The sequence below is a fragment of the Diabrotica virgifera genome, chromosome 3 (assembly GCF_917563875.1).
Source record: "Diabrotica virgifera virgifera chromosome 3, PGI_DIABVI_V3a".
In the NCBI taxonomy this organism is placed as follows: Eukaryota; Metazoa; Arthropoda; class Insecta; order Coleoptera; family Chrysomelidae; genus Diabrotica; species Diabrotica virgifera.
In genome coordinates, this window is record NC_065445.1 from 246,382,383 (window position 1) to 246,408,234 (window position 25,852).

The 25,852-nt window shown below is 34.2% G+C and overlaps 1 protein-coding gene across 4 annotated transcripts in view; it reads left to right on the top strand.

The window, feature by feature from the left end:
* LOC114334275 (farnesol dehydrogenase) overlaps nt 1–25,852 on the top strand; it is a 104,363-nt gene that overhangs the window by 61,648 nt on the left and 16,863 nt on the right. For 3 of the 4 annotated variants that reach the window (XM_028284316.2, XM_050646022.1, XM_050646021.1), the window contains exon 2: nt 19,108–19,270. In XM_028284316.2, coding sequence (XP_028140117.2) covers nt 19,175–19,270 — 96 coding nt within the window. In that variant the 5' untranslated portion in view covers nt 19,108–19,174. Of the gene's footprint in view, nt 1–18,988; nt 19,051–19,107; nt 19,271–25,852 lie in introns of those variants that run through there. The other variant, XM_050646024.1, reaches the window with a different exon arrangement.

Below are 25,852 nucleotides of genomic sequence, written 5' to 3' on the forward strand. Positions count from 1 at the left end.
AGCGAGTAAAGCCAAGTTTACATCTTCATTATTTTCAGCACATTTCTTCATCAGTCTCTTGGCTATACCCACTCCCTTTTCCGCTAACCCATTGGATTTAGGATACATTGGACTTGATGTTATTATATTTATCCCCCACTCCTTAGCAAATACCTTAAGCCTATAACTACTAAATGGCATATTGTCAGATATCATAACAGATGGTATTCCGAACAGTGAAAAAATTTCTTTTAAAACACTAATTACACTTTCTGAAGTTTTGTTTAGTAATTCCTTTATTTCTAGCCATCTGCTATAATAATCTACTAGGACTAAATAGTCTTTATTGCCAAATTGAAATAAATCAACCCCTACTTTATTGAAGGGCAGGTCTGGGACTTGATGGGGTATTAAAGGTTCCTTTGAATTTGATATGTTAAATTTTTCACAAATGGAACAACTTTGTACCACCTTAACAATATCATTACTCATGCCCGGCCAATATAGTACAGATCGTGCTCTATTTTTAGATTTGTTAATGCCATAATGGCCAGTGTGTATGATGTCTAGCATTTCCCTTCTTAAGCTTTTTGGGACTATTACTTTTAAACCTAAATAAAGAATACCATGTTGGACCGTAATGTTATCTCTTAGTTTATATAGGTTTTTAAGTTCATGACTCTCTATATTTGTATTATTTTTAGGAAAACCAACACTGTACCAGTCTAGAAATGTTTTAAGATTTTTGTTCTTGGCTGTTTCTAACTTAATTTGAGCTAAGCGATTATCACTAATGTGTGAGTCAACACTCATACAGTGGACTACTTCTAACAAGGTTTTATCTTCACAAGCTGTGTTTTTTAAAAAATTTCTTGAGAGAAAATCTGCCATAAACATTTTTGGCCCCGGAACATATTCAAAAGTCAAGTCATATTTTAATAATTTTAATAGCATTCTTTGCAACCTAGAACTTACCTTATTTATGTCCTTTTTTGCAATCGAAATTAGGGGCTTGTGATCAGTTTGTATAGTTACTTTATAACCATAAATGAATTGATGGTATTTTTCAACACCAGAACAAACTGCATACAACTCCTTTTCAATAGGAGCCCATCTTACCTGAGCATCTGTAAGACTTTTAGAATAAAAAGATACTGGTTGCCCCTCTTGTAAGAGGCAAGCACCCACCCCTTCTTTAGAACTGTCCGTTTGTAAAATTATGGGCTGGTCATTGTTAAATATTTTTAAAGTAGGCGCTTTACTTAATTTATTTTTTAATTCTAGAAAAGCTTTGTCTTGCTTGTTACCCCAATTCCACATATTTTCTTTTTTAATAAGCTCTCGAAGAGGAGCTGTACTTTCAGTAAAATGTGGTATGAATTTGCTTAAATAATTGCACATTCCCAGAAAAGATTGCAAAGTTTTTATATTTTTGGGTGTTTCTAATTTTAATATACTTTTTACATGATCAGGATCACATTTAATCCCAAATTCAGAAATTATTACTCCTAAAAATTTTACTTGGTTTACCCTGTATTGCAATTTATTTTTATTAAATTTAACATTATGCTTTTTAGCTCTATCAATGACATTTTTAAAAATTATGTCATGTTCCTGTATACTATTTGCTGCAATTATTAGGTCATCAAAATAAATTTCAATCCCATTTATGTCCCCAAAATTATTAAAGTTCAAATTCTGCATTACCTCAGGGGCTGATGACAACCCGAAAGGCATTCGTAAATATCTGTAAACACCATGAGGTGTACTAAAGCAACACATTTTACTGCTATCTTCATCTAACACTACTTGAAGAAACCCATCCTTCATGTTCAGGACTGAAAAGTATTTTTTTCCTGCCAATCTACTAAAAATTTCCTCCGCAGAGGGTATTAAACACCTCTCCCTTATGATGCCCTGATTTAGATACTGTGGATCAAGGCATAACCTTAAACTACCATTAGGTTTCTCCACAATAACTAAATTATGGCACCACTCAATAGGTCCCTGCACTTTTTGTATAATGCTCTCCTTTTCTAATTTGTCAAGAGCCTTTTTTAATTTAGGTTTTATAGACTCAGGAATTCTTCTCTGAGGCTTAACTACTGGCTCTGTTCCTTCTTTTAACTTTATACTATAGCTACCTATGTTACCTAGTCCCTCAAATACTACTTTATCTTTAACAAAAAGGTTTTCTAGCTTTTCTTTGCTTGTGAATATGGTATCTACCTTTTTTATCAAGTTTAAACTAATACAATCCCTTAGGCCCAAAATAGGTACAGCGTTGTTTTGTTGAACTATAATGAATTTAATTTCTGTTTTCTTATCTTTAACATTACAGTCCAAAACTGCTGTCCCAAGAGGTCTTATTTTGTTGCCATCATACACTACTAGAACAGTATCAGTATCTACTAAAGTGGTTTTACTTTCATCAATTTTTAAAAAATATTTATGTGGCAAAATAGAAACCTCACTGCCGGTATCTAGCTTAAAAGGTATGTCAACATCATGCACACTTACCATCTATATCCAGCATTTATCTTCATGTTTTTCTACAGAATCTACTTCTATACAGTCAATTTGTAAGTAGTCACCTATATCACTACGCACTATCACTTTCCACTTCCCGAAGTTCATGCACTTTCCTCTGACTAAATTTGCAGACATTAGCAAAATGATTTTGCTTTTTGCACACAACACATATCTTCCCATAAGCTGGGCATTCTCTGGGCTTATGCATCCTGCCACAAAATTGACATTTCTTCTGTACTGCTACTGCTTGACTTTTATTTCTTAACTTGTTTTCTCTCCTGAAGTCCTTCTTCATTACTGCATCTATTGCTTTCTCATTATTAAGTGCTTTTAACTGTTTCTTACTCATTTCTGCAGCCCTGCAATATTCTACTGCTGTTTTTAAATCCAAATTTGGTGTCCTTAATAGTCTTTCTTGCAGCTCATTATTTTTAATTCCAATTACAATCTTGTCCTTCAACAGGCTGTTTTCAAGAGTACCAAAATTGCACGGCTTTACCAAAGTTTTAATATCCGTGAGAAAATGTTCAAAGTCTTCATTATCACCTTGTAGCCTGTTGAAGAACTTGTATCTGTCATAAGTTTCATTTTTAACAGGAGCGCAGTGATTCTCAAAGGCTTGAATTACTTCTTTATATATTTTTTTCTTATCATCCTCTAGTTCGAAAGTTTCAAATACAACCTGCGCCTCCTCTCCCGCTATGTTTAAAAATAAAGCTATTTTTGTCTCGTCATCTTTCTTTTCGTATCCCGATGCCTTCATGTAATACTTGAAACTATTATGGAACTGTTCAAAGTTTTTTGCTATGTCCTCATCGAATTTTAGGTTATTTGGTGGTTTAAAAGAAGCCATAATACCTTACTTATTTTCACTACTACTAGTTAGTTGCTAAAAATGTTCTTGTTCTTTTATTTTTCACGTGGCCTTTTTTCTTTAAAGCTTAACCTCAAAGTGGTTTTTATTTTTCTTTCCTGTGTTCACAAAAACACTATTCTTTCCTCTTTATGTTTCTGATGTTTTTCACCTGACACCATGTAGTAATTAGAGATTACCAGATTGTTAATAAATAACTTTATTAAATAAGCATTGTTATAAACATTGTTATTGTTCTACATCGAACATCAATGATCAATGATCCCCCCTTCCGTCCAAGGGCGATGCCATGCCATAGAGAAATAAAAAAAATTCTCTTTTTATTTCTCTACGATGCCATGCCCAGTGACCGCTGACAACCGTCCATAGACACTGTTGCCAGATGTCATCTTAACATTATAACATTAGCTATGCGTCTGCCAAATTGCATGTCAATCCAAGCGGTTCTTTAAAATTTACAGCAAAAACCGTGAAAGAATGTACTATTAAATTCATTGTTAATTTTATCGCTTTTTATCACACCTCTCGTCCATCATTCCGAAACATGTTATTGTTATTTTTCTTTTATTTGATCAAACCTGTGCAATGTTGAAACTTGTCAACATAGCTCCACATTTCAATCGATGTACTTGTCTCTCTCTTCTATGATGCTACAGCTCATGTGGGGCCCTGGCCTCTCCCAATATCCACCTCCTTGCATATCTTATCTTAGCTGCTCTCATCCAGTTATCCACCCTCAATATCCCTTTAGAATCGGTACACACTTCATCTATCCACCTCTTTCTTGGTCGTCTTACAGGCCGGCGGCCATAAGTCCAATGAGTATTCCTCATTATACTAGATTAGGTGACCTGCTATAGAGGGTTATTTGTAATATTAATATAACTCGTGGTTGGACCTTATCGTTGTCTCTGACCGAACTCTATATCAATCTCCACATATACAATGGTATGTGGAAGGGATGGGATTCCACCAGTTGGAACCAGATGGGTTTCAACTGGTTCCGCAGGCTGGGTCCCAATATCCTTCTCAATATCTTTCATTCAAAATTATCATCATCATCATCATCATGCAACCTCTCCTGTCCACTGCTGGACATAGGTCTCTCCCATTCTTCGCCACTCTTCACGGTTCTGTGCTTCTTGTTGCCATTTCTTGGATATTCAGTTAATGTCGTCCATCCAGCGTCTTGGTGGTCGTCCTCTGCTGCGTTTGTCTTCTCTTGGGCACCAGTCAATTAGTTTTCTGGTCCATCTTGAGTCTTACAGTCGCGCTATGTGACCTGCCCAATTCCATTTCAGCTTGGCTATACGTTCAACGACATCAGTGATACCTGTTCTTTTCCTTAAGTCTTGGTTCCTTATTTTGTCTTTTTTGTCACGCCGAGAATCGATCTTTCCATGCGCCTTTGTGACTAGAGCTTCACGATACGATACAATATCGATACTTTTTAAGGATCTAGTATTGTATTGGCTATGCCAATGAAGTATCGTATCGAGTATCGATATCGGCAATACTTTCTTATAAAAATATCGTATTGATATTGATTTCGATACGATATCGATACAATACTCGATAAAATATCGACATAAAAAGAATTATATACATCTGAGCTGTGTAGGCTCTTTGTGCCCACTTTTGCATGTTTAGCAAATGGACATTATTCTAAAAATATTACGAATATTTCTTATAACTTATAGATTTTTATAAAAATTCAATATGGATAAATGCTTTTTTGAAAGTCGACTAATACTTACTAATAATTTTGTATTGTTTAAAAACTGCTTTTGAAAAGATAGGGAAATCCCGGAGGAGAAATCCCGAACAGCTGATGCTTGGGTTGCAGATCACTTATAGTTTTTATGTACATAAATAATTACTTCCGATCTAAATATTCCACAAAATATAATCCAAACAACTGTGGCGTTTTATTTTTTTTCTCGATATCGATATTTTCAATAATATCGAGACAAGCGCATCGACAATACAAGAGTATTGTATTAATTTCAGATAATGAGTATCGTATCGACATTAATATTGCTAAGGTATGTATTGTATCGATATGGTATTGGTTTTCGATACGATATCAATACAATATCGATATTTTTATCGAATATCGTGAAACTCTATTTGTGACACTCGCATTTTTAGTGCTGTTGTTTTTGTGAGCGTGAGAGTTTCTGCTCCATATGTCATAATAGGAAGAACGCATTGGTGAAATGTCTTCCGTTTCATAGCTGTCGGGATGTTGCTCTTAAAGATGTCTCTTCCAAGCGAGTGTTATTCGTCGTTGAAATGCGCAAGTCTGATTGTCCTTGCCTATTCTGATTTCATGACCGAGATATATTATGTACTTTTCTGTCAATTCTACCACTTGATTTTTGATGGTTAGGTGTTCGCTGGGAACTAAATTTGTCATAAATTTGGTCTTACTGATGTTCATTTTTAGACCTATTGTTGAAGATACGTTTTCTAATTCTAGTAGCATTTGCTGTGCTTCATCCAGATCTTCGGTAATAAGTACTATATCGTCGGCAAAACGCAGATGATTGAGCATATCTCCATCTATTTTTATTCCTCTATTTTCCCACTTTAGCATTTTAAAGGCGTATTCGAGGATCTCTATAAATATTTTAGGTGAGAGTGTCTCCCTGTCTCACACCTCGCTTGATATGAATTTGTCTGGTAGTATCATGTAGTTTTAGGCCGATGCCACATTATGCGTTTTGACCGGATGCGGTGAAAACGCATCCGTTTCCAACGCAACCGGACCGATCTGTCACACTATGCGTTTTAACCGGATGCGGCGGGAACGCATCCGGTCAAAACGCATAATGTGGCATCGGCCTTTTTACACGCATTGTGGCGTTTTGGTATAATGTTTGCACTAACTTTGTAAACCGGTAATCTATTCTACTATTAGTCAGAGCAGTTATAATGCTGTCTAATTCCACAGTGTCGAAGGCTTTGTGAAAGTCTACGAAGATAAGTACCAGTGGTCTGTTATATTCTATCGACTTTTCTATTAAGGTTTTTACTGTTTGTAGGTGATCATTTGTTCCGAATTTTGAGCGGAATCCAGCTTGTTCTCGGGGTTGGTAGAAATCTAACTTTTTTTCTAGTCTTGTAATTATTCGGGTAAACATTTTATAGATGTGCTTCAAGGATAAGGTTTATTGTCTTTTCTGCCATGATCCATGTTTCGACGCCATATGTTATCTACTATTAGACGTATGATATTTTTATGAAATGATTTTTTTTACGAAAATGTTGAGAAAAGATGAATCTTTACGCAATATGTACTCCTAGTAGTAGTGTTGGTTTCAAAATAAGATGACTAACTATATTTTTACTCATATATGGGTAAAACGTTGACATTTCTCAAAAAGCATTGGTACAGTAATGTCTTAAAAATAAACGTATAATATGAAAAATTCCTTGAATTCCAATCAACGATTCGGAAGAACAATAGCTTCAAAGTTATGGTAAATTTAAGGTCGAGTTTATAATATAATCAATATATACTCAACCAAACAACTTATATGGAATCACTATGTATTTGAAACCTACAGCTTTTGGAAGCTATAGGTGTAAATATTTTAGTTGAAATGATAAGAAAAAGAGTTGCCGTGCCCAAGGACTATAATATAGCAGGAGGAAGTTACGGGATCCCGAGTTAACCAGGCAGCACAAGATTGATGACGTAAATTGGTGCCTTCGACACCAAAACTGGAACATTGGCACTGGCGGATACAGGGGAGGTGTCATGGGGGTTATGACCCCCCCCCCCCCCATAATTGTAAACCCACGTATCCTAAGGTTGGTAAGACTAAGTCACCTTGCATCAGAGATAGGTAATTAAATCACCCTGCTAGCAAGATAAGGTTACCTTAACGTTGAATTTAGGTTTTTTTGTACTGTTACGTAACATCTATCAAAAAATGACGTTACTGATACGAAATTTTAATACGTATATTAACGTATGAATTTATTTGTTTCTGAAACGCGGCTTTTTTGTAGGTATAATACGTATGAATTTATTCCTCCCTAAAGGCGGGTTGACATTACTAGTGAATAACGAACGTAGCTCACGCTAACGTATTTTGCCCGGGGTATTGTTAGATATTTTATTACCTATTTTCAAACTCGAGCAGTACATTTGTATTTGTATGCAAAACATAAATACAAATGTACTGCTCGAGTTTGAAAATAGATAATAAAATATCTAACAATAGCACGGGAAAAATACGTAAGCGTGAACCACGTTCGTTATTCACTAGTAGGTAATGTCAACCCGCCTTTTAAACGTGGCTTTTTGGTAGGTAATGCTACGTAAGGCAATCTCGTTTAAGACTGCGTCGGCTTACTGCCAAAACCAACCAACTCCATTTTAAAAGTTTTGGGAAATCTACCTTTTAAACTTTAATTTGAAATTGAAAATCGACTGAATTTAAAAAAATTATTTAATAACTGAAAAATATTTTTGTCATACTTTTCAATTATTAAATCATTATTTAAATTCAGACGATTTTTCATTTCAAATTAAAGTTTAAAGGTAGGTTTCTCAAAACTTTTAAAAATGGAGTTGGTTGGTTTTGGCAGTAAGCCGACGACTGCAGCGCCATCGCGTTTTTATTTCGAACCTTTCAAATAGACATTAATACATAACCTTACATTTGCGTGCTTAAAATGTGTTTGTTTTAATTGAGTTATGGCAAAAAAATCAAATTATTATTGTTGTGTGCCTCAATGTGATTCTTGGATAAAGCGTAATAGTAATTTATCGTTTCATTCTTTCCCTAAAAAGAATAAACAAGATATAATTATATTCAATGGCAGTTTAGTTGAAACGAAATGTATGGAAATATCTTCTAAAAATCGGATGAGCCTAGTCCTTATATGAAAGTTTGCAGTTTACACTATAAGAATGAAGATTACTTTAAGGGTATGTTTATGTTTTATATGTATAAAGTAGCTATTAATAATTTTGTATCTTCCTCTCACGTAAAAGTCAAATATATAATAAATGTTTATTTCAAATATTCATGATACTATTGGGACCGTGCAAGTTCGGAAAAGCGACACCTGGTTTCTACGCTCTGTACTTTTATTCGCACTTTTAATTATATTGGCCAATCATATGGTCCTGGTTACTGGATAATTGTCAAGGCCATAGTCCAAAAAAAATAATAAGAAGAAAAAATAAGATTTAGGTTATGTTATTAAAACGTAAATAATTGTATGTAGTAAATAAAATTAGTTATTAAAATGCAGTACTGCAAGAAAAATACAATTAATTATATTTACCTTTATATAATAATTGCATATCATATCAATATTGTGGAGCAATATATAATTTTTCTTCTTAAATGACAATAGGTATGAAATGTACGTCAATTTGACAATTTCAATTGACAATATGAATTATTTAAAAAAGTTGAAATTTTTCTCCGCTATTCGCGCACGATCGTTTCGCGTATCCCTTCCAAGTACTTGCACACCGCGAATAAATAAAGAGATAGTATTTTCCCGTAGCGCAAATACGTCCGAGTCCGCGCAATGATGACATAACTGGAGACCGGAAGTTGAATTTGAATTCTTGTTACAAGTTAAATGGAATTTGTATGCATTATGTGATGAAATTATTCAATTAACAAAATAACATTAAACTTCAATGTATTCGAAAAAAATTTAGTGTCGAGATTTCAGTCAAAATAACTGTCAAAGATAAAAAATATAGAATACACTTAGCTTACAACCGCGAACAATTCAAACTAATCGGACATTACGAATGATTCCGAATCATTACGAACTTGCCGGTCTCCAGTTACGTCACGACTTCCGGATGTGCAACTTGTTATTTATAGTATCATGCAAATATTTAATAAATATGTCAGCATTATGTACGTGGTTTTATTTACACAATAATTTAAGTCCTTTTTATACATTATTTATACCGAAAATTCAACTAGAAAGTGACGTTTTTGTAACGTTGAAAAGGTTACGTAGAAATAACGTTAAACTGTTACGTAACATCGCTGTGACTTTTATACGTATATTTTAGGTAAAATTTGACGTAACTTTTGACGTAACTTCTCCCAAAATGTTGACGTTTGTTTGACGTCATAATATATACGAACACTGTTAGCTGGGCATCCTCAAGACCCATGACCCCCCCCCCAAACAAAATTTCTGGATCCGCCACTGAACATTGGAAATGGGAAAAGTGTGCTATTTTACACATCCTGCTTTCGCTTTCGTTTTATAAACAAAAATAGGATGTGTAAAATCAGATGATTAACGAATTCATGTATCTACTTAGAGGCGAGGAAGACAAGCAAGAACGGAAACTGCCAGATTTGTTCATAAATATAAAAGAGGAAGGGTCGTGTTCTAGGGAGGAATTATCTTCTTCTTCTTCCTAAAGTGCGTATTCGTTCCGGATGTTGGCGATCATCATGGCTATCTTGACTTTGTTTACCGCAGCGCGGAACAGTTCAGTGGTAGTCGTGTTATACCACTTTCGTAAATTTTGAAGCCAGGAAATGCGTCTTCTTCCCGGTTCTCTTTTACCATGTACCTTCCCTTAGAGAATCGGTTGGAGGCCGTAACGTTCTTGATTTCTCATTACATGTCCTAGATATTCTAATTTTTTTGTTTTGATGCTTATGAGAATTTTACACTCTTTCCCCATTCTACGCAGAACTTCCACATTAGTAATTCGATCAACACTGGATATACGTAAGATGCGCCTATAACACCACATTTCGAGGGTCTAGGACATTTCGCCGTCGCCATTTCGCCGTCGAGCCATTTCGCCGTCGCCGTTTCGCCGTCGAGCCATTTCGCCGTCGCCACTTCGTTGTTAGCATTCGTACTTATAATTTCGGAATGATCATTACTAGTATATAAGTTTTGAATGGTTTCTGAACGATTATATACTATCACTTTTGCATAATGAAGTCTTTTATTTTTGATGCAGTAAAAACAATTGAAATTGAAATCTGTAAATATTTTATTTTTCAGACGAACACAATGTATAGTTGAATACGAAAATCTAACTTGGTTTTACTAGCAACATCAGCATTTTATTTACACTCACATATAGTATAAAAAAAGTTAGTATGTTATCACGTTTTTGCGACATTTAGTATAAAAAAAGTTAGTATGTTATCACGTTCTTGTAAACTTAACCAATGCCGTGATAGCGACGGCGAAACGGCCGACGGCGAACTGGCTCGACGGCGAAGCGTCCGACGGCGAAGCGGCTCGACGGCGAAATGGCGACGGCGAAATGGCGACGGCGAAACGGCGACGGCGAAACGGCGACGGCGAAACGGCGACGGCGAAACGGCGATGGCGAAACGTCCCAGTCCGACATTTCGAAAGCTTCGAGCCGATACATAGATGCAAGAGTTAGTGACCACGCTTCCATTCCGTAGAGCAGAACTGTGAATATGTAGCATTTGAAAAGACGGTATTTTGTTTTTAATGATGTCTCGACTGTTGTAAATGGGGTCATTATAACGTATGCTGCTTTCGCTTTTAATATTCGCTGTTTAATTTCTGTCGAGTGGTTCCATTGGCTATTTAAATTCGTGCCCAGATATGTATATTGCTCAACTCTTTCGATATTCTGTTGGTTGATTGTAAGTTGAGCGTTTAGTATTGGTTTTTTACTAATTGCCATAAATTTGGTCTTCTTTATGTTTTAGAGCTAGTCCGTATCTGTTGCTGACTTCTGTTATACGATTTGTTAATATCTGTAAATCATTCAGATTATCGGCAAAAACTGTGGTGTCATCTGCACATCTAATGTTATTCAACCATTTACCATTCATTAATACTCCCTTCGCACAACCGTCTAAAGCTTCCTTAAATACCCATTCAGAGTAAATATTGAATAGTAGTGGAGATAAAATACAGCCCTGTCGTACTCCTCGTTCTATTGCAATTTTATCTGGAGGAATTATAATCGTTAAAAAATCTTTTAATTTTCATCCAACCAACTTTAATAGCTCGCAGGTATGTTGATTTAGTTCTATAACCTTTAGTTAGGCTCCTGAGAGATGCTATGGAAGAAAATTTCATTTAGCATTAATTCGCTTAAAACAATAAAAATATCAGATGATTCCATATAAGTTTGGTTGAGTGTATATTGAGTATACCTTGCCTACAATCAAAAATACTGCTTAAAAGTAGAATTCTTCTATACTATATTTACAATCAAGAAGCAGTAGAAATAAACAAACCAAGACATGTTAAATGCTACTAGGAGCACTCCTGAATCATAATTTGTATTGTGTAAACTTTGGAAATCATGATTTGGGATTTACAATGTATATACATTGTAAATTATGATTCGGGAGTGCTCCTAATAGCATTTAACTTGTCTTGGTTTGTTTATTTCTACTGCATCTTGATTGTGTTAATAGTTTATTGTTTGACTTTTTTCAGAATCCGTCATCAGCTAGTTTTTACTATTCATAACATATTAATAACCTTTTCTGTTTATTTGTTAATGTTTATCTCAAATTGTTTAACCTTTAACTACGGGCGCCCAACCATGAATCTCCAATACGGGCGCGGTGTACTCTATACACCAGTTACAAATAGCTACAGAAACAAAATTTCTTTAATAATTAGAACTATATTAAATTGCATAACTTGTGTTTAATCAATAATTAGTTATTATATAATAAAAATAAAACTAAAATATAATTCAAAATGGTAAACCAGTGAGAAAAAACGAAAACAGTAATTTATTACATATTGAAACACCAACCTAAAAAAATATGCGAAAATTTTTAAATTTTTAACTAGGTAAAAAAATAAACACATACGAGTCTTTATTCACTTTCGTCTTCTTCCTGGTTATTTGAGATAATACACTCAGGACAAATATGGTGGAATGTTCTTTGCAAACCATTCTCCTGCATGTCTAACACGAAATGGTTGTCACTCTATCTTTACGCCTTCCGCAGCAATAGCACCTTCCTCGTATTTTTGCTGGTGGTTCTTCTTCTTCTTGTTCCACTACAGTAGCTTTATATTTCTTCAGGAATAGTTTTAAATCTTAGGGCAAACTCAGTATTTCAGCTCGTTCTGAAAGGTGTGGTCTCAACAAAGATAAAGATAATTCCTTTAAAAATATCCTTCTATATTTTTGAGGATTGTTTATATTTGCAGCATTATACAGGATTTGGCTGTTAATTCCTGCGATGTTTAGGAGCTGAAAAAATATAACCATCGGCCACCTTTGCGTTCTCCTTGATACCGAGTATGTACCGCACATTTTATCTACTGTGTCGACACCTCCTTTGTGAGAATTATAATCTAAAATTATATTTGGCTTTTTTTTCTCCGGATCTACTGCAGAATCATTATGCATGGTTGATATCAAAGGCACAGCTTTATTTTTTGCAGGGATATATGACACTATAGTTACCTCTTTTTGAAATCCGAAAAGGGACGATCCAACTTCTCTTTCTTTATGTGGTAGGAACTCCAACGGCAGCTCCCGTTTATTTTTCTTTAGTGTGCCAACCATTGTTACTTTATCTTTCAAAAGATCATTGGCCAATGAGTAACTTTTGTACCAATTATCACATGTCAAGTTCCGGTTTTTCCCTTTCCAGTCTTGAAGTAAACAATGTACAATATCAGCAGGTTTATTTGCTTTGTTGTAAGGTGCTTGTGGCTGATTACCACAATCCACCTCTAAATTTGTAACATAAAATGTCTGGGCATCATACAATACAAATACTTTTAACCCATACTTTGCAGGCTTGGACGGGATATATTGAATAAAACTGCATCTACCTCTGAAAGGTATTAACATTTCGTCAATTGTTATTTCTTCTCCTGAACAGTAGTTATTGTTGCAGTTCTCCACAAAACGATCCAGTGTAACTCGAATAGCAGCAAGCTTATCAGTTTTCTTGCGTATCCCTCTACTATTTTTGTCATCAAATCTTAGAGCAGCAAGCAAAAATAAAAATCGATCAGCACTCATGCACGCTCTAAATATTCCTGAGCCGGTTCCGTCTTTAGTCCAAAATTCAAGAAAATGTGTATGGTTTTGCTTTTTAGTTCCTGCAAGAAGTAGTAGTCCGATAAATGCCTTAATTTCTGTTTCTGTTGTGTCTTTAGCCCGTCTCGGCCGGTTATACTTTATTCGCATATTTGACATTTTCAAGTTTGTACACTCAACTATACTTTCAATAATGCCGTCACTAAAAATTTTTTCGAAAGCACTTCTCTCATTGGTAATACCTCTAGCACTCAGCTTTGGCCCAGGAAGTATTTTTACAATATTTTTGCTGGAAGTTTTGCTAAATTTGCTCACCACTGAATTTTTATACCACTTTGTTTGTTTATCTTTCGCTATAAAATATTCATCTTCATCGCTTTCTAAACTCTCACCATCGCTCTCGTTATCTGAATCAGAAGACTCTTCATTATTTAGTTCTATCTCCGACTCAGTGTTATAATCGTTGTCTTCCGTAATTTCTTCCTCTTCTTCTGACGAACTAGCATCCTCTTCTCCCCTAACTTCTTCCTCAGGTTCTTCTTCGAACAATGCTTCAGCCATAGCTCTAAGCTCATCTTGTGTGAGACTTTTAGGGTTTCTAACACGCACTCGATCCCTATAAAAAATATTTCTCCTAAGTTTCCATTTCACATTTTTGTATAAAAAGTACAATGTAACATTTACTACACAGAAAATAACTCGTTTGCAGGTAATTTAAAGTTTAACATTCGTTAAATTTACTTACATAACTATGTGTGTGGTGTACTGAAGGCACCGTTCGGGAACTCACTTTGATATTTTTTATCACAACTCAACTATTCTATCAAAAATCACGTATCGACTGTAACAGACAATGGTTGATAATATACTGATAGGTTACGTCGAGCGCCGTAAACGCAGAAAATAGTTTTAAGAAACGGCAACCAACTTAACACGCATGGTGTACTGTGTACACCGTATCCCGTAGTTAAAGGTTAAATGAATATTCTGCTTATATACTTTGCATTGATTTAAAAATATTCCGTATATTCTTAGAGTTTCTTTTGTGTAAGTTTAAAATCTTATGCGTTATGGCGCGTCCGCATTGGTAAATTTTTCGTGCGTACCAGCTGTTCGTCGCAAATATTTGCGTGCTCGAAGTAAATTGTGCTAGTGTAGACGTGTTCGTCGCATAAAACGAACGCAAGAATTTTCGACGCACACAACGCACACGATCCATCTGTTCTTGGTACAGTGTGTGTTTTTGTTTGTTTGTTTGTTTACAACATCGATTGAGTTAATCGTGTGGGCTTATTATAGACGAGGGCATTTAGCACAAAATAAATAGATTTTTAAATACAGCACCTAGAGACTTGCAGTTTTTTGCATTATGTTGAGGATGATGTCAGAAAAAAAGTCTAGTATTCAAAAATGGGTGGAAATGCATAATTGCATTTTGAAGTGCATAAAATGCATCCAAAAGTGCACAAACATGTCAAAATCAGTATACTAAGGACCATATTTGGTTATTCGGGGGTTTTGTTATTCAAGGTAACTGCAAGGGACGTCCTCTTCAGGAGTTTTGAGGAATTTCGGTATCAAATTGATAAAAATGAATTACTCGGGGATTTTTGAGGTTAATAAACACGAATATACCATCAGAATAGACCACCAGATCACCTGGTGCCCAAGATCACTGCAATGGGCGGCATTTTCTTGATTTTCGAGGGCATTCGTTATTAAATCGATGCAAACGGATTGCTTATGGGTTTTTGGGGCCGCTAAACACGAATATGCCATCAGAATTTAATTCCGGAGTACCTGGTGCCCAGGATCGCTACTAAGGCACGTCTTCTTCTGGAGTTATGAGTGTCTTCGGCATTAAATTGATGCAAATAAATTACTCAAGGGCTTGAAGTCGCTAAACATGAATAAGCAATCATAACCGATCTCCAGAGCACCTGGTGCCTAAGATCACAGCAAGGGACGTCATTTTTGGAGTTTCTAACGTATTCGGCATTTAATTAATACAAATGGATTACTGGAAGATTTTTGAGGTCGCTAAATACGAATATGCCATCAGAACCGACCCCTGGTGCACCTGGTGACAAGGGTCACTACAAGGGGCGTCATCTTCTGGAATTTCGAGTGTCTTTAGTACTACATTGATGCAAATGGATTACTCATAGGTTTTTGGGGTTGCTGAATACGAATACTCCATCAGAACAGACACCGGTGTACCTGATGCCTATGGCACGTCATCTTCTGGAATTTCTAGAGTTTTCGGTACTAAATTGATTCAAACGGATTACTCTTATGTTTCTGGAGTTGCTGAATACGAATATGACTTAGGTGAAAGACTTTGGTGTATCTAGTGACCACGAAGGACCACTCTATCAAAATAAAATAAAATAAATCGATTTTGAAATCAATAAAGGAAATATGCTGTCAGATATAAACTAAGTTTATATTTATAAACAATTAAAAAATTGTATAGCACCACATAGTTATTTTAATAAACAGTCTAAGTAAAATAGCAAAAAATATGTTACAATTTGAATGTTTTCTTTGAACAGCAACTCAGAAAACCTCCGAGTACTCGGTGTGTACCAATTTAGTGTCAGAATGCCTCAAAATTCTAAAACATGATATGCATAGCAGCCACTCTGGCCACTATGAACGCAGGAGGTCGGTTCTCATTTCATATTCGTGTTCACTAAACTCAAAAACCTATAAGCAATTTGTTTGCATCAAAATTCTCGAAATTCTATAAGATGATATGCATTCGCCATCAGGTGCTTTGGTGTCTGTTCTTATGGTGTATTCGTATTCAGCATCCCCAAAACCCATGAGTAATTCATTTGCAATAATTTAGTATCGAAAACTCTCGAAAATCGAGACGATAACGTGCCTTAGGCTTAGGTGCTCCGATGTCTCTTCTGATGGCGTATTTTTGTTTAGCAATCCCAAGAACCCGTTAGTAACCCGTTTGCATCAACTTAGTTCCGAAAACTCTCGAAACCCCAGAAGATGACCTGCCCTAGGCGCCAGGTGCCCTGGTGTCTGTTATGATGGTGCATTCGTGTTCAACAACCTCAAAAACCCATTGTTTGTAATCCGTAACTCCAATGTAAATGGAGTAATCCGTTTGCATCAATTTAATGCCGAAACCCCCCGAAACTCCAGAAAATGAGTCGCCTTAGGCACCAGGTGCTCCGTGGGTCAGATCTGATGGCGTATTAACGTTCAGCCATTCCAAAATCCCTCCAGTAATCCATTTGCAACAATTTAATGCCGAAGACTGTTCTAATTGTTTCCTTGCCTTTGGCTTTTTCCCTTCAGTAAGAGCCTAATAAACTTAATATTTTTTTGTTTTCCTTGTACACCCTCAACATCAAAAACTCTTCCAATTTCTTCCTAAGAATCAGCTGTTTTATTTTTGTTATAATGAAATTTATTCTTTGGATCCCATAGATTAGGATGCTTACTATATTCCTGGATTAATAGTAAAACATCTTCCCTGGATAAATCCATAATAATATTTCCTACCCGTCTACTTATTTAACCCGAAAACCAATTCTGTGATTTACTCTACACAACCTGAGCAGGTACGCGCAACGAACGATAAATAGACCAGGGCGCATCTGTAAAAATATTGGTACATTTGGACGTTGAGAGGTGACTCAAATTTTTTTGCAGAAATTGCTTGAAAATAACTCAATTAATAATATTTGAGTTATACTCCCTCTCAAAAAGGTCCGGAACATTGTTTAAATAATCAAAATGTCAAAAAATGAAGGAAAAATTCGATTTTTTTCTTCGTTTTTTGATTATAACTTTAAAAGTATTCATTTCCGTGAAAAGTTGTACTTACATAAAAGTTGCGTAATTAAATTTCCTACAATATAGAATTGGTTAAAATTTAAAACATAGTCACCCTTGTTACAAAATAGCAATAATTGCGAAAAAAACATACAAAAACAAGTATTCGCATTTTACGTTTTTCAAGCATTTATGATATACTTAGGACCTTCACGTTTCACCCAGAAAAACTTTATGGTACAGTAAAACAATACTGTAAATTTCATTAAAATCGGTGTAACAGATTTTGCAAAATAAATTTTGAAATCCAGCTATTGCAAAAAAAATTTCATTTTTTCAAAATGTTACAGGACTGAAAATAAAGCAGATAGCAAGTTGAAATTTATTTTGCATATAGAAGTGTACTGTACCTTTCATTTGCAATTTGCTAAACTATAATCGATTAACTACCACGGCGTCAGGAATTTTTTAAAAATAAACATTAATTATTGGTGCTACGCGCAGGACAGCGGAGAGTTTGCTCTGATTGGGCATTCCAGTGACCTTTGATAATGATTGATACAAATAAATAAATAAATTTGTTTATTGCAAAATAAAAACACATACTCTATCCTTTGAAATAACACTTTTTTTAGCAAAAACTTTATTTGTTCATATATTTTAACTTAGAGAATAAAAGTTTATTATTTTTAAACATATGCAATTGTTTAAACAATATTTCACAAACAATAATAAAATTAGTTTGATTTTTGTGGAATTAAAATATTAAAATACAACAAAATATAGAGTAAGAAAATATTATATTAGATAAAGATTGGAAGAAATTTTGGTTGAAATCAACTTGTGTGAATCGAACACCGCTGTCCTGCGCGTAGCACCAAAAATTAATGTTTATTTTAAAAATTTCCTGACGCCGCGTGGTAATTAATCGATTTTAATTTTGCAAATTGCAAATGAAAGGTACAGTACACTTCAATACGCAAAAAAAAATTCAACTTGCTATCTGCTTTATTTTCAGTCCTGCAACATTTAAAAAAATTTTTTTTTTTTGCGAAAGCTGGATTGCAAAATTTATTTTACAAAATCTGTTAAACCGATCTTAATAAAATTTACAGTGTTGTTTCATTATATCATAAAGTTTTTCTGGGTAAAATATGAAGGGCCTAAGTTTAACATAAAAGGTTGAAAAACGTAAAATGCGAATACTTGTTTTTGTATGGTTTTTTTCGCAATAATTGCTACTTTGCAACAAGGGTGACTATTTTTTAAATTTTTAACCAATTCCATATTGTAGGAAATTTAATTACGCAACTTTTATGCCAGTACAACTTTTCTCAGAGATAAACAGTTTTAAAAATATAATCAAAAAACCAATAAAAAAATCGAATTTTTCCTTCATATTTTGACATTTTGATTATTTAAACAATGTTCCGGACCATTTTCAGAGGGAGGATAACTCAAATATTATTATTTTATTTATTTTTAAGCAATTTCTGCAAAAAAATTTGAGTCACCTCTCAACGTCCATCTCAAAACAGATGCGCCCTGGACTAAAATAAATTTTCGCTGCTAGATCACCGCGTCCTCGCTGGTAAAAATTTGCGACGCAAATTCTTGCGACGAAAATTCTTGCGACGAACCATTAGTTCAAAACGCACGAAAAATTTACCAATGCGGACGCGCCATTAGAAATGATGTAATCAGTTCTAAACGATTCGCGAATGTTTTGTTCAAAAAATATCTACTGCAAATATATTGATATCTAGTCAACTATGAATCTTGATATTCTAAAGTGTGTATCGTGTCCTTGAATCATTTATATTAACAATATGTAAACATTTTACTATCTAAAAAATATAAATTATAACAAATAAATTAAATATTTCAGATAACAGTTAATCATCAATTACTCAATACAAACATTACTTGCTTGCCATTGTTAAAAGTAACAGGAAATGGATAGATGGTTGGGAAAAGTAGCCCTAGTTACAGGGGCAAGTGCTGGTGTAGGGGCCGCTATATCAGAAAAATTGGTTGAGGCAGGTTTGAAGGTACGTCAGTTACTTATATTTATATTTTTAAAAGAACATTTTGAAAGTTTGATTAAAATAAAAAAAAAAGAAATATTTGGTAGTATTACTGACAATGTTGTTTCAGTTTCCGAGCAGAATTTTTTTAATATTTTCGTTTTGTAGTCGAGCTTATCTATGACTTTGAGATATAATTTGGCGCCAAAACGTTTTAGTTTTCTGAATGCGTACGACCTAGGCAAGAGGATACATAAACTTGAAAATCCGATTAGATTTTGAGTTTGTCACTGTCAATGACTAGGGATGACAAACAAAAATTATTATACGTAGATATATTATATCATATCATACATCTAATAAAGATATCGATATATTGTGTAATTAAATAACATAAAAAATAATAAAATAAAACGGTTGAGTTTGTGATAGATGTAGTAAGGACCACGAAGATTTTTTCATCTTTTTCATGACTGAGTTTTACTTGTCTGTCAGCAGGTTTTCATTGCAATCGAATACTTCTCTTTCCTTTCTTACGACCACTTGCCAGCGGGGCGAGCAGCTGAAAGGAGGATAATAAGGTTCTTGCTAACTGTCCATTTGAGATAAACTCTCGAGATTACTCTCAAGGTTTTGTCCATTTGAGATCACTTGCGGTCTCGAGTCTCGAGATCAGCATGGGAGACTCCCTGGTGACTTTAGTTTCGAGACCAAGACAATTCCGTGTCGACTAGTAGAGAATCAACACGCATCCCACTGCATGACTTTATCGCACGTAGGTATACATATTTTAGGTCAAAACGGCAACAGGTGTATAGCCCAGTCGGGATACCATTTGACCTTCCATTAGGAGCTGTCCCAAATTTTATTTTTCCAATATTTAGGGGGCTCAATAGTAGTATAAATTTAAAATCTCGACTGAATTTGACCGTTGCGTTAGCCGCCATCTTGATTTTAAACGAGAACCGTTTTTGCTCAATATCTCCGCCATTTTCAACTTTTCGACAAAAAATATAGAAACTGAAATTGTTGAAAATGCGATTTTCTATAATTTCGTTTGTTATAATTTTTTTAGTGCGGTCCATATTTTCCGAGTTATGGGGAAAAACAGTGACAGTTAAAGCATAATTATTGATTTATTGAATTATCTCGTTTAATATTACTTTTACAACAAATTTTAACTTATACAAAAATGAAGAGACTTAAATTTTGAACAATTTTGATTTCTTTACTTTTTTTGATAAAATAAATATTTAAGGTAGTACGTATGCGGTAAAGGCGCTAGCGTAAGACCCGGTTGATTTTAAAGCAATTGTTTTTGTTCAATATCTTCCCCATTTTCAACTTTTCGACAAAAAGTGCAAGGACTGAAATTGTTGCAATTACGATTTACTACAATTTTTCGAGAGAACTAGTGGCAGGTCTAAGAGGGGAGATGGAAAAATTCCCCCCAACGGGGTCCAAAATTTAAAAAAAAATTGTTTAAATATTAAAATATGTTAGCTGACATGAAACTTAATTATCGACAGACAAATTCATCCAATAGAACCCGCTAGTTAATAAAATTAAGTGAACTTAATGCATATAAGTTATTATTTATGTCTTTTATGTACTTAGTTTGGTTGCTGTTTCATTGGAAGTTTTAAAAATTGTATAAAATATAATTCTCTTTATTTTTGTTTATGTCGTAAAGTTAATAATACATGAGACAATTCAATAATTATGCTTCCCCTCTGCTTCCACTATTTTTCTCCTTAACTCGGAATATATTGATCGCATAAAAAATTGTGGAAAATAAATTGTAGGAAATTGCGTTTCCAACAATTTTAGTTTCTACCGTTTTTGTCGAAAAGTTGAAAATGGCGGAGATATTAAGCAACAATGGTTCTCCTTTAAAATTATAATGGCGGTTAATGCAACCGCGGAATTCAGTCGAGATTTTAAATTTACACTACTATTGATCTCCCCTAAAGGATAAAATTATAAAATTTGGGGCAGCTCGGAAAAAAGATTAAATTCAGTAATTATGCTCCCTCAGAACTTTTTACTATTTTCCCACTTAACTCGGAAAATATCAACCGCATGAAAAAATTTTTAAAAAGAAATTGTAGGAAATCATATTTGGAACAATTTAAGTTGAAAATGGCCTAGGATGGCCTGGCTCTTACGCTCGCGCCATTATCACATACATACTACCTTAAATATTAACTTTAGCAAAAAAATGAAGGAAACTAAAATTGTGTGGAATTCAATTCTCTCTATTTTTGTATAGGAACATTTTTGTCGTAAAACTAACAATAAACGAGATAATTCAATAATGATGGTCTATTTATATATAACTGTCACTATTTTCCGCTATAACTCGGAAAATATCAATGGCACGAAAAAATTGTAAAAATAGAAATGATAGAAAATTACATTTTCAACAATTTTGGTTGTTATACTTTTTGTCGAAAAGTTGAAAATGGCGGAGATATTAAGCAAAAACTGTTCTCGTTTAAAATCAAGATGGCGGCTAACGCAAAGGCGGAATTCAGTCGAGATTTTAAATTTACACTACTATTGGCCCCCTAAAGATTAAAAAAATAAAATTTGGGGCAGCTCCTAATGCAAGGTTAGGCCTGTTATTCGTCTAACCCGACTGGACTAGTATGATTTCAAAAAACTGATAGTAAGTAAAACACTTATTAAAAATCAGTTAAGTACTTTCAGCATATCAAAATGCCGTCCTCAGAGCTTCGTCTTATAGGTATAAACACCTCATAGAAGAGCAATTGTCGACCAACATATTACATTTAAAATTGATTCATGGCTAAGCCTCTGGTCATGGGTAAAAAACTTAAAAATATGTATAATGCAATACCACATCAATTAATTCTACTCATAGTCGAGGAAATAAAGCTGAAAAAATGGCAAAACCTCGCAATTTTTTCGTCCAGCATCGATTTTTACAAAAATTTGGGATTAGGGTCATTAAACCCTCTAGTTCATTTTCTATATTGAGCCGTTGTACGCTTTTGCTTTTTTAAGGGTGAAAACTACCCCTAATTGTAAAAAATTACAAAATAACATTTTAAACTTAACATTGTCAACATTTGGTTCTTATTAGTTACATAATGATTGTTTTATGCTTTAAGATATACTATAATTTTTCAACCCTTAAAACCACCCTTGTTGGAGCTTTATATAAAAAATTTACTTATCCTACAAGAATAATTTCGGCTTGCATTGATTTACATAAAAATTTGGGATTAGGATCATCTCACCCTGTACTTCATACTCTATATCATGCTTAAGGGCGTTGATTATTTTTAGGGGTGTAAACTACCCCTTATTGTCAAAAATTATATTATAAAAACATTGTAAACTTTAATATGGGTAAAATTTGGTTTTGATTGGTTAAATAATGATTGTTTTATACTTTAGGATATAATATTATAATATTTCAACCCTTAAAAACCACCCTTAATAACATACAGTTTTCATAAGTAGATATTTTAATAGATCTATACAAAAAAAAAGTAGAATTAAAGAATTACAAAAACATTTATTTACACAAAAATACGAATTTACAAATATGTACAAATACAAATACAAATAGTTTTTTAGTCATCTTCCAGTATACGAACCGGTTCTGTGGTATTATACTGATGTGATCTTGATTATTGATATGAGATAATATTCTTATATGTCACTTAATTTAATCAATGTATTAATACTAATCTAATTAATTAACCAGATCACATATCAATATGTTTTCAATCTCAGGGCGAATTATAAATTAATTACTTACTTTCGTGGCTTCTAAATATTTCTTAATGGTTCCTAATCGGGATAGAAAAGAAAAGAGTAAAAAAAATACACATATGGGTTACAATTATAATCAAAATATTTTTTATTTTATTTAAAAGGCAATCAATGCTTAATATTTGCTATTTCTTATTATTCTTAAACATAACATTTACAAATGGGAATCTTATTTCCTTTTGGTTTTCAATTGAAAGTTTTTATTAACATTTAACTATTAGGAGTTATTAGGAACAACTCTATTTAAGTTTGATGAAGCTTTTCTGATATTATTGATTATGTTATTCAATTTTTTATGTGGAATTTAATACGAAAAACCCATACATTCATGTCCAAACAAATGAGACTGACCTTTTCCTGGTGAACTGAAAATGTCCTCATACAAGACCCGTTTCCTGCTATCCTTGGCTGCGATCAAACCTCGTCCTGGCTTCCAGTAATGTTCTCCTTTGAAAAACTAGCTCGAATAGCTCTCGTTCCTGCGTCTGTCGTGATGCTGTGTTCTACCTTTCTCGAAACTGCTATCAGCTACCGGGACACTCTTGGCTCAAGGAGGTTCTTTTACTCTCGACCTGGCCTACTTCTCGTTCCACGATAGATACTCCAACCTCACGGAACTACCGGCTTTCTCACTCTCCGTACACTACCGTCTACTACTCGACTTCACTTCTCGACAGCTCAAAACATTCTGATCCCACTTTGTCATTCATTCACCTACTTTCTAAATATCCTTTCCAGATTCACAAATCAGTCTTCCTCCACCAACTCTCATTCGCAGTATTCCTCAAAACCAATTTTTAATCTTTCTAAATATGCTTAATGGATTTCAAAGAAAATAGTTAATTCCCATTCTAAAATTACTTTCTACTATATACAAATTTTAATGACCTATTCTCTATTTCCACTTAGTCTTATTTAGCATCGGCTAATGATCGATCCTTCCGCGAACAACGATAATGACCTATTATCGCTTTCACTTGAGTTTATTCTAAGCGCATTTTCCCGAGTTTCGTTTAATCACTTCTTAAAATTAAATATAACAATTTGTTGTATTCAGGTTGTTCTAAATTTATATGCCCGTGGTTGAGAAAATTGAAAATATTTTATATTAAATTGAATTCTGTTTATAATTATCACAATTTAATTTTCATATCAAATAGAAATATAACAAATCCCCGCCTTGTATTCGATAAAATTTATCTGCATTTTTTAAATAAATTTTCTCGAGGCAACACCAACTCCCTGTATATTTCCTTACTTTAATCTACGTCTTATACCCCTTCTTCTTGTATTACTCTAATTAGTCCCACCTGTAGAGTAATTGTTTCCTTATTTTCAGTGTCCTCATCCTGTGTTAGAGTGTCGGCTATTATGTTGTCTTTCCCTTTTTCCCATATCAATCTTCTGTCTTTTTCCTCAGATTTTTCACATACTTTTACCGTGTATTCTGCATCCTCGTTTTCATATGCCTCCTCTTCAAATGCCACTGTTTCGATCATATCTTTTTCGCTTTCATTTGTTAGCTTTATTTCTTCTTCTCCTGAGCTCATCTCTTCTTTTGAGGAATCCCAGTTTTCTTTTGCTTTTGATACTCTCAATTTTTCTTCTTCTGGGCTCAACTCTTCTTTTGAGGAGCCACAGGTTTCATTTTCTTTTGTCTTTTTCTGACTTTTTCTCCCTTTTCTTCTTTGTCCTTGCTTCGTTGCCAAATTCATTTCCACTGTTTGTTCTTTACCTGATTCGTCCGTATTTTGTTTCTCCTGTTCCTTGTTCTGTTCTTCTTCTTTTTCTTCTGTTAGATTCATCGTATTATTTTTAAAATCTATCACTACATGTTTTTCTGCCAATTCGTCAACTCCTATTATCATGTCATGTGACATGTTTGGCATTATTACACATTGTAGTGCATACATCTTCTTACCCAGTCGTACCATTACTCGTATGCCTTCATTTATAGTTGCCAATGTCCGTTTGTTTGCGCCCACTAAATTTACCCTAGGTATTTTGTAAATTAAATTTGTTAAGTTAACTTCTTCTATTAGTTTTCTGTTGACCAATGTTATTTCAGATCCAGTGTCTATCATAATTTTAATTGGTTTCTCGTTGATAAATCCATCCACAAATTTTAAATTAACTCCATTTTTCTTTTCGTTGTTTCTTGCCAATTTAATAAACTCCTTGGGGTTACAAAAGATTCCTGTTTGATTTTTGGTTTTTAGTGAGCGCCGTCGTGAAAAAACGCCGGTTGCTCATCGTAGTTTATATTTTCGTCATAATGTCTCTCTCCGTCATATTCATCTGTCTGGGTATTATTTACTTCTCTTCTATTTTCTCTTGGTCTGTCGGATCTGTTTCGGTTTTCTCGATATCCCTGTTCATTTTGTCTACCATTATTTCTGTTTTCTTGATTTGCGAGTGTGGTGTTTCTATTCCGGTATTCTCGATTTCTGTCCTCATTCCATTGCCTATTTCTTTGTTCATAATTTCCTCTTCCGTTGTCTCTATTTTCGTTTTCCCTTCTGGGATTAAATTCTCGTCTTGTATAGTCCCTCCTATTTTGATTTCTATCTCTGTAATCCTGTGTTTCTCGGAGCCTGTAATCTTCTCGCGACCTTCTTGATTTTCTTTCTCTTAAACGTGATTCTCTTATTTGTAGGAATTGGCATAAACTATCTATGTCTTTGTAGTTTTGCAATGTGATATGGTCTTCCAGCGTTTCTTCGAAATGTCTTGCAATCAGTTCGACTAATTGTTCCGATGAGTAATTATATTGTAGATGTTTTGCGTTATAGTAAATTT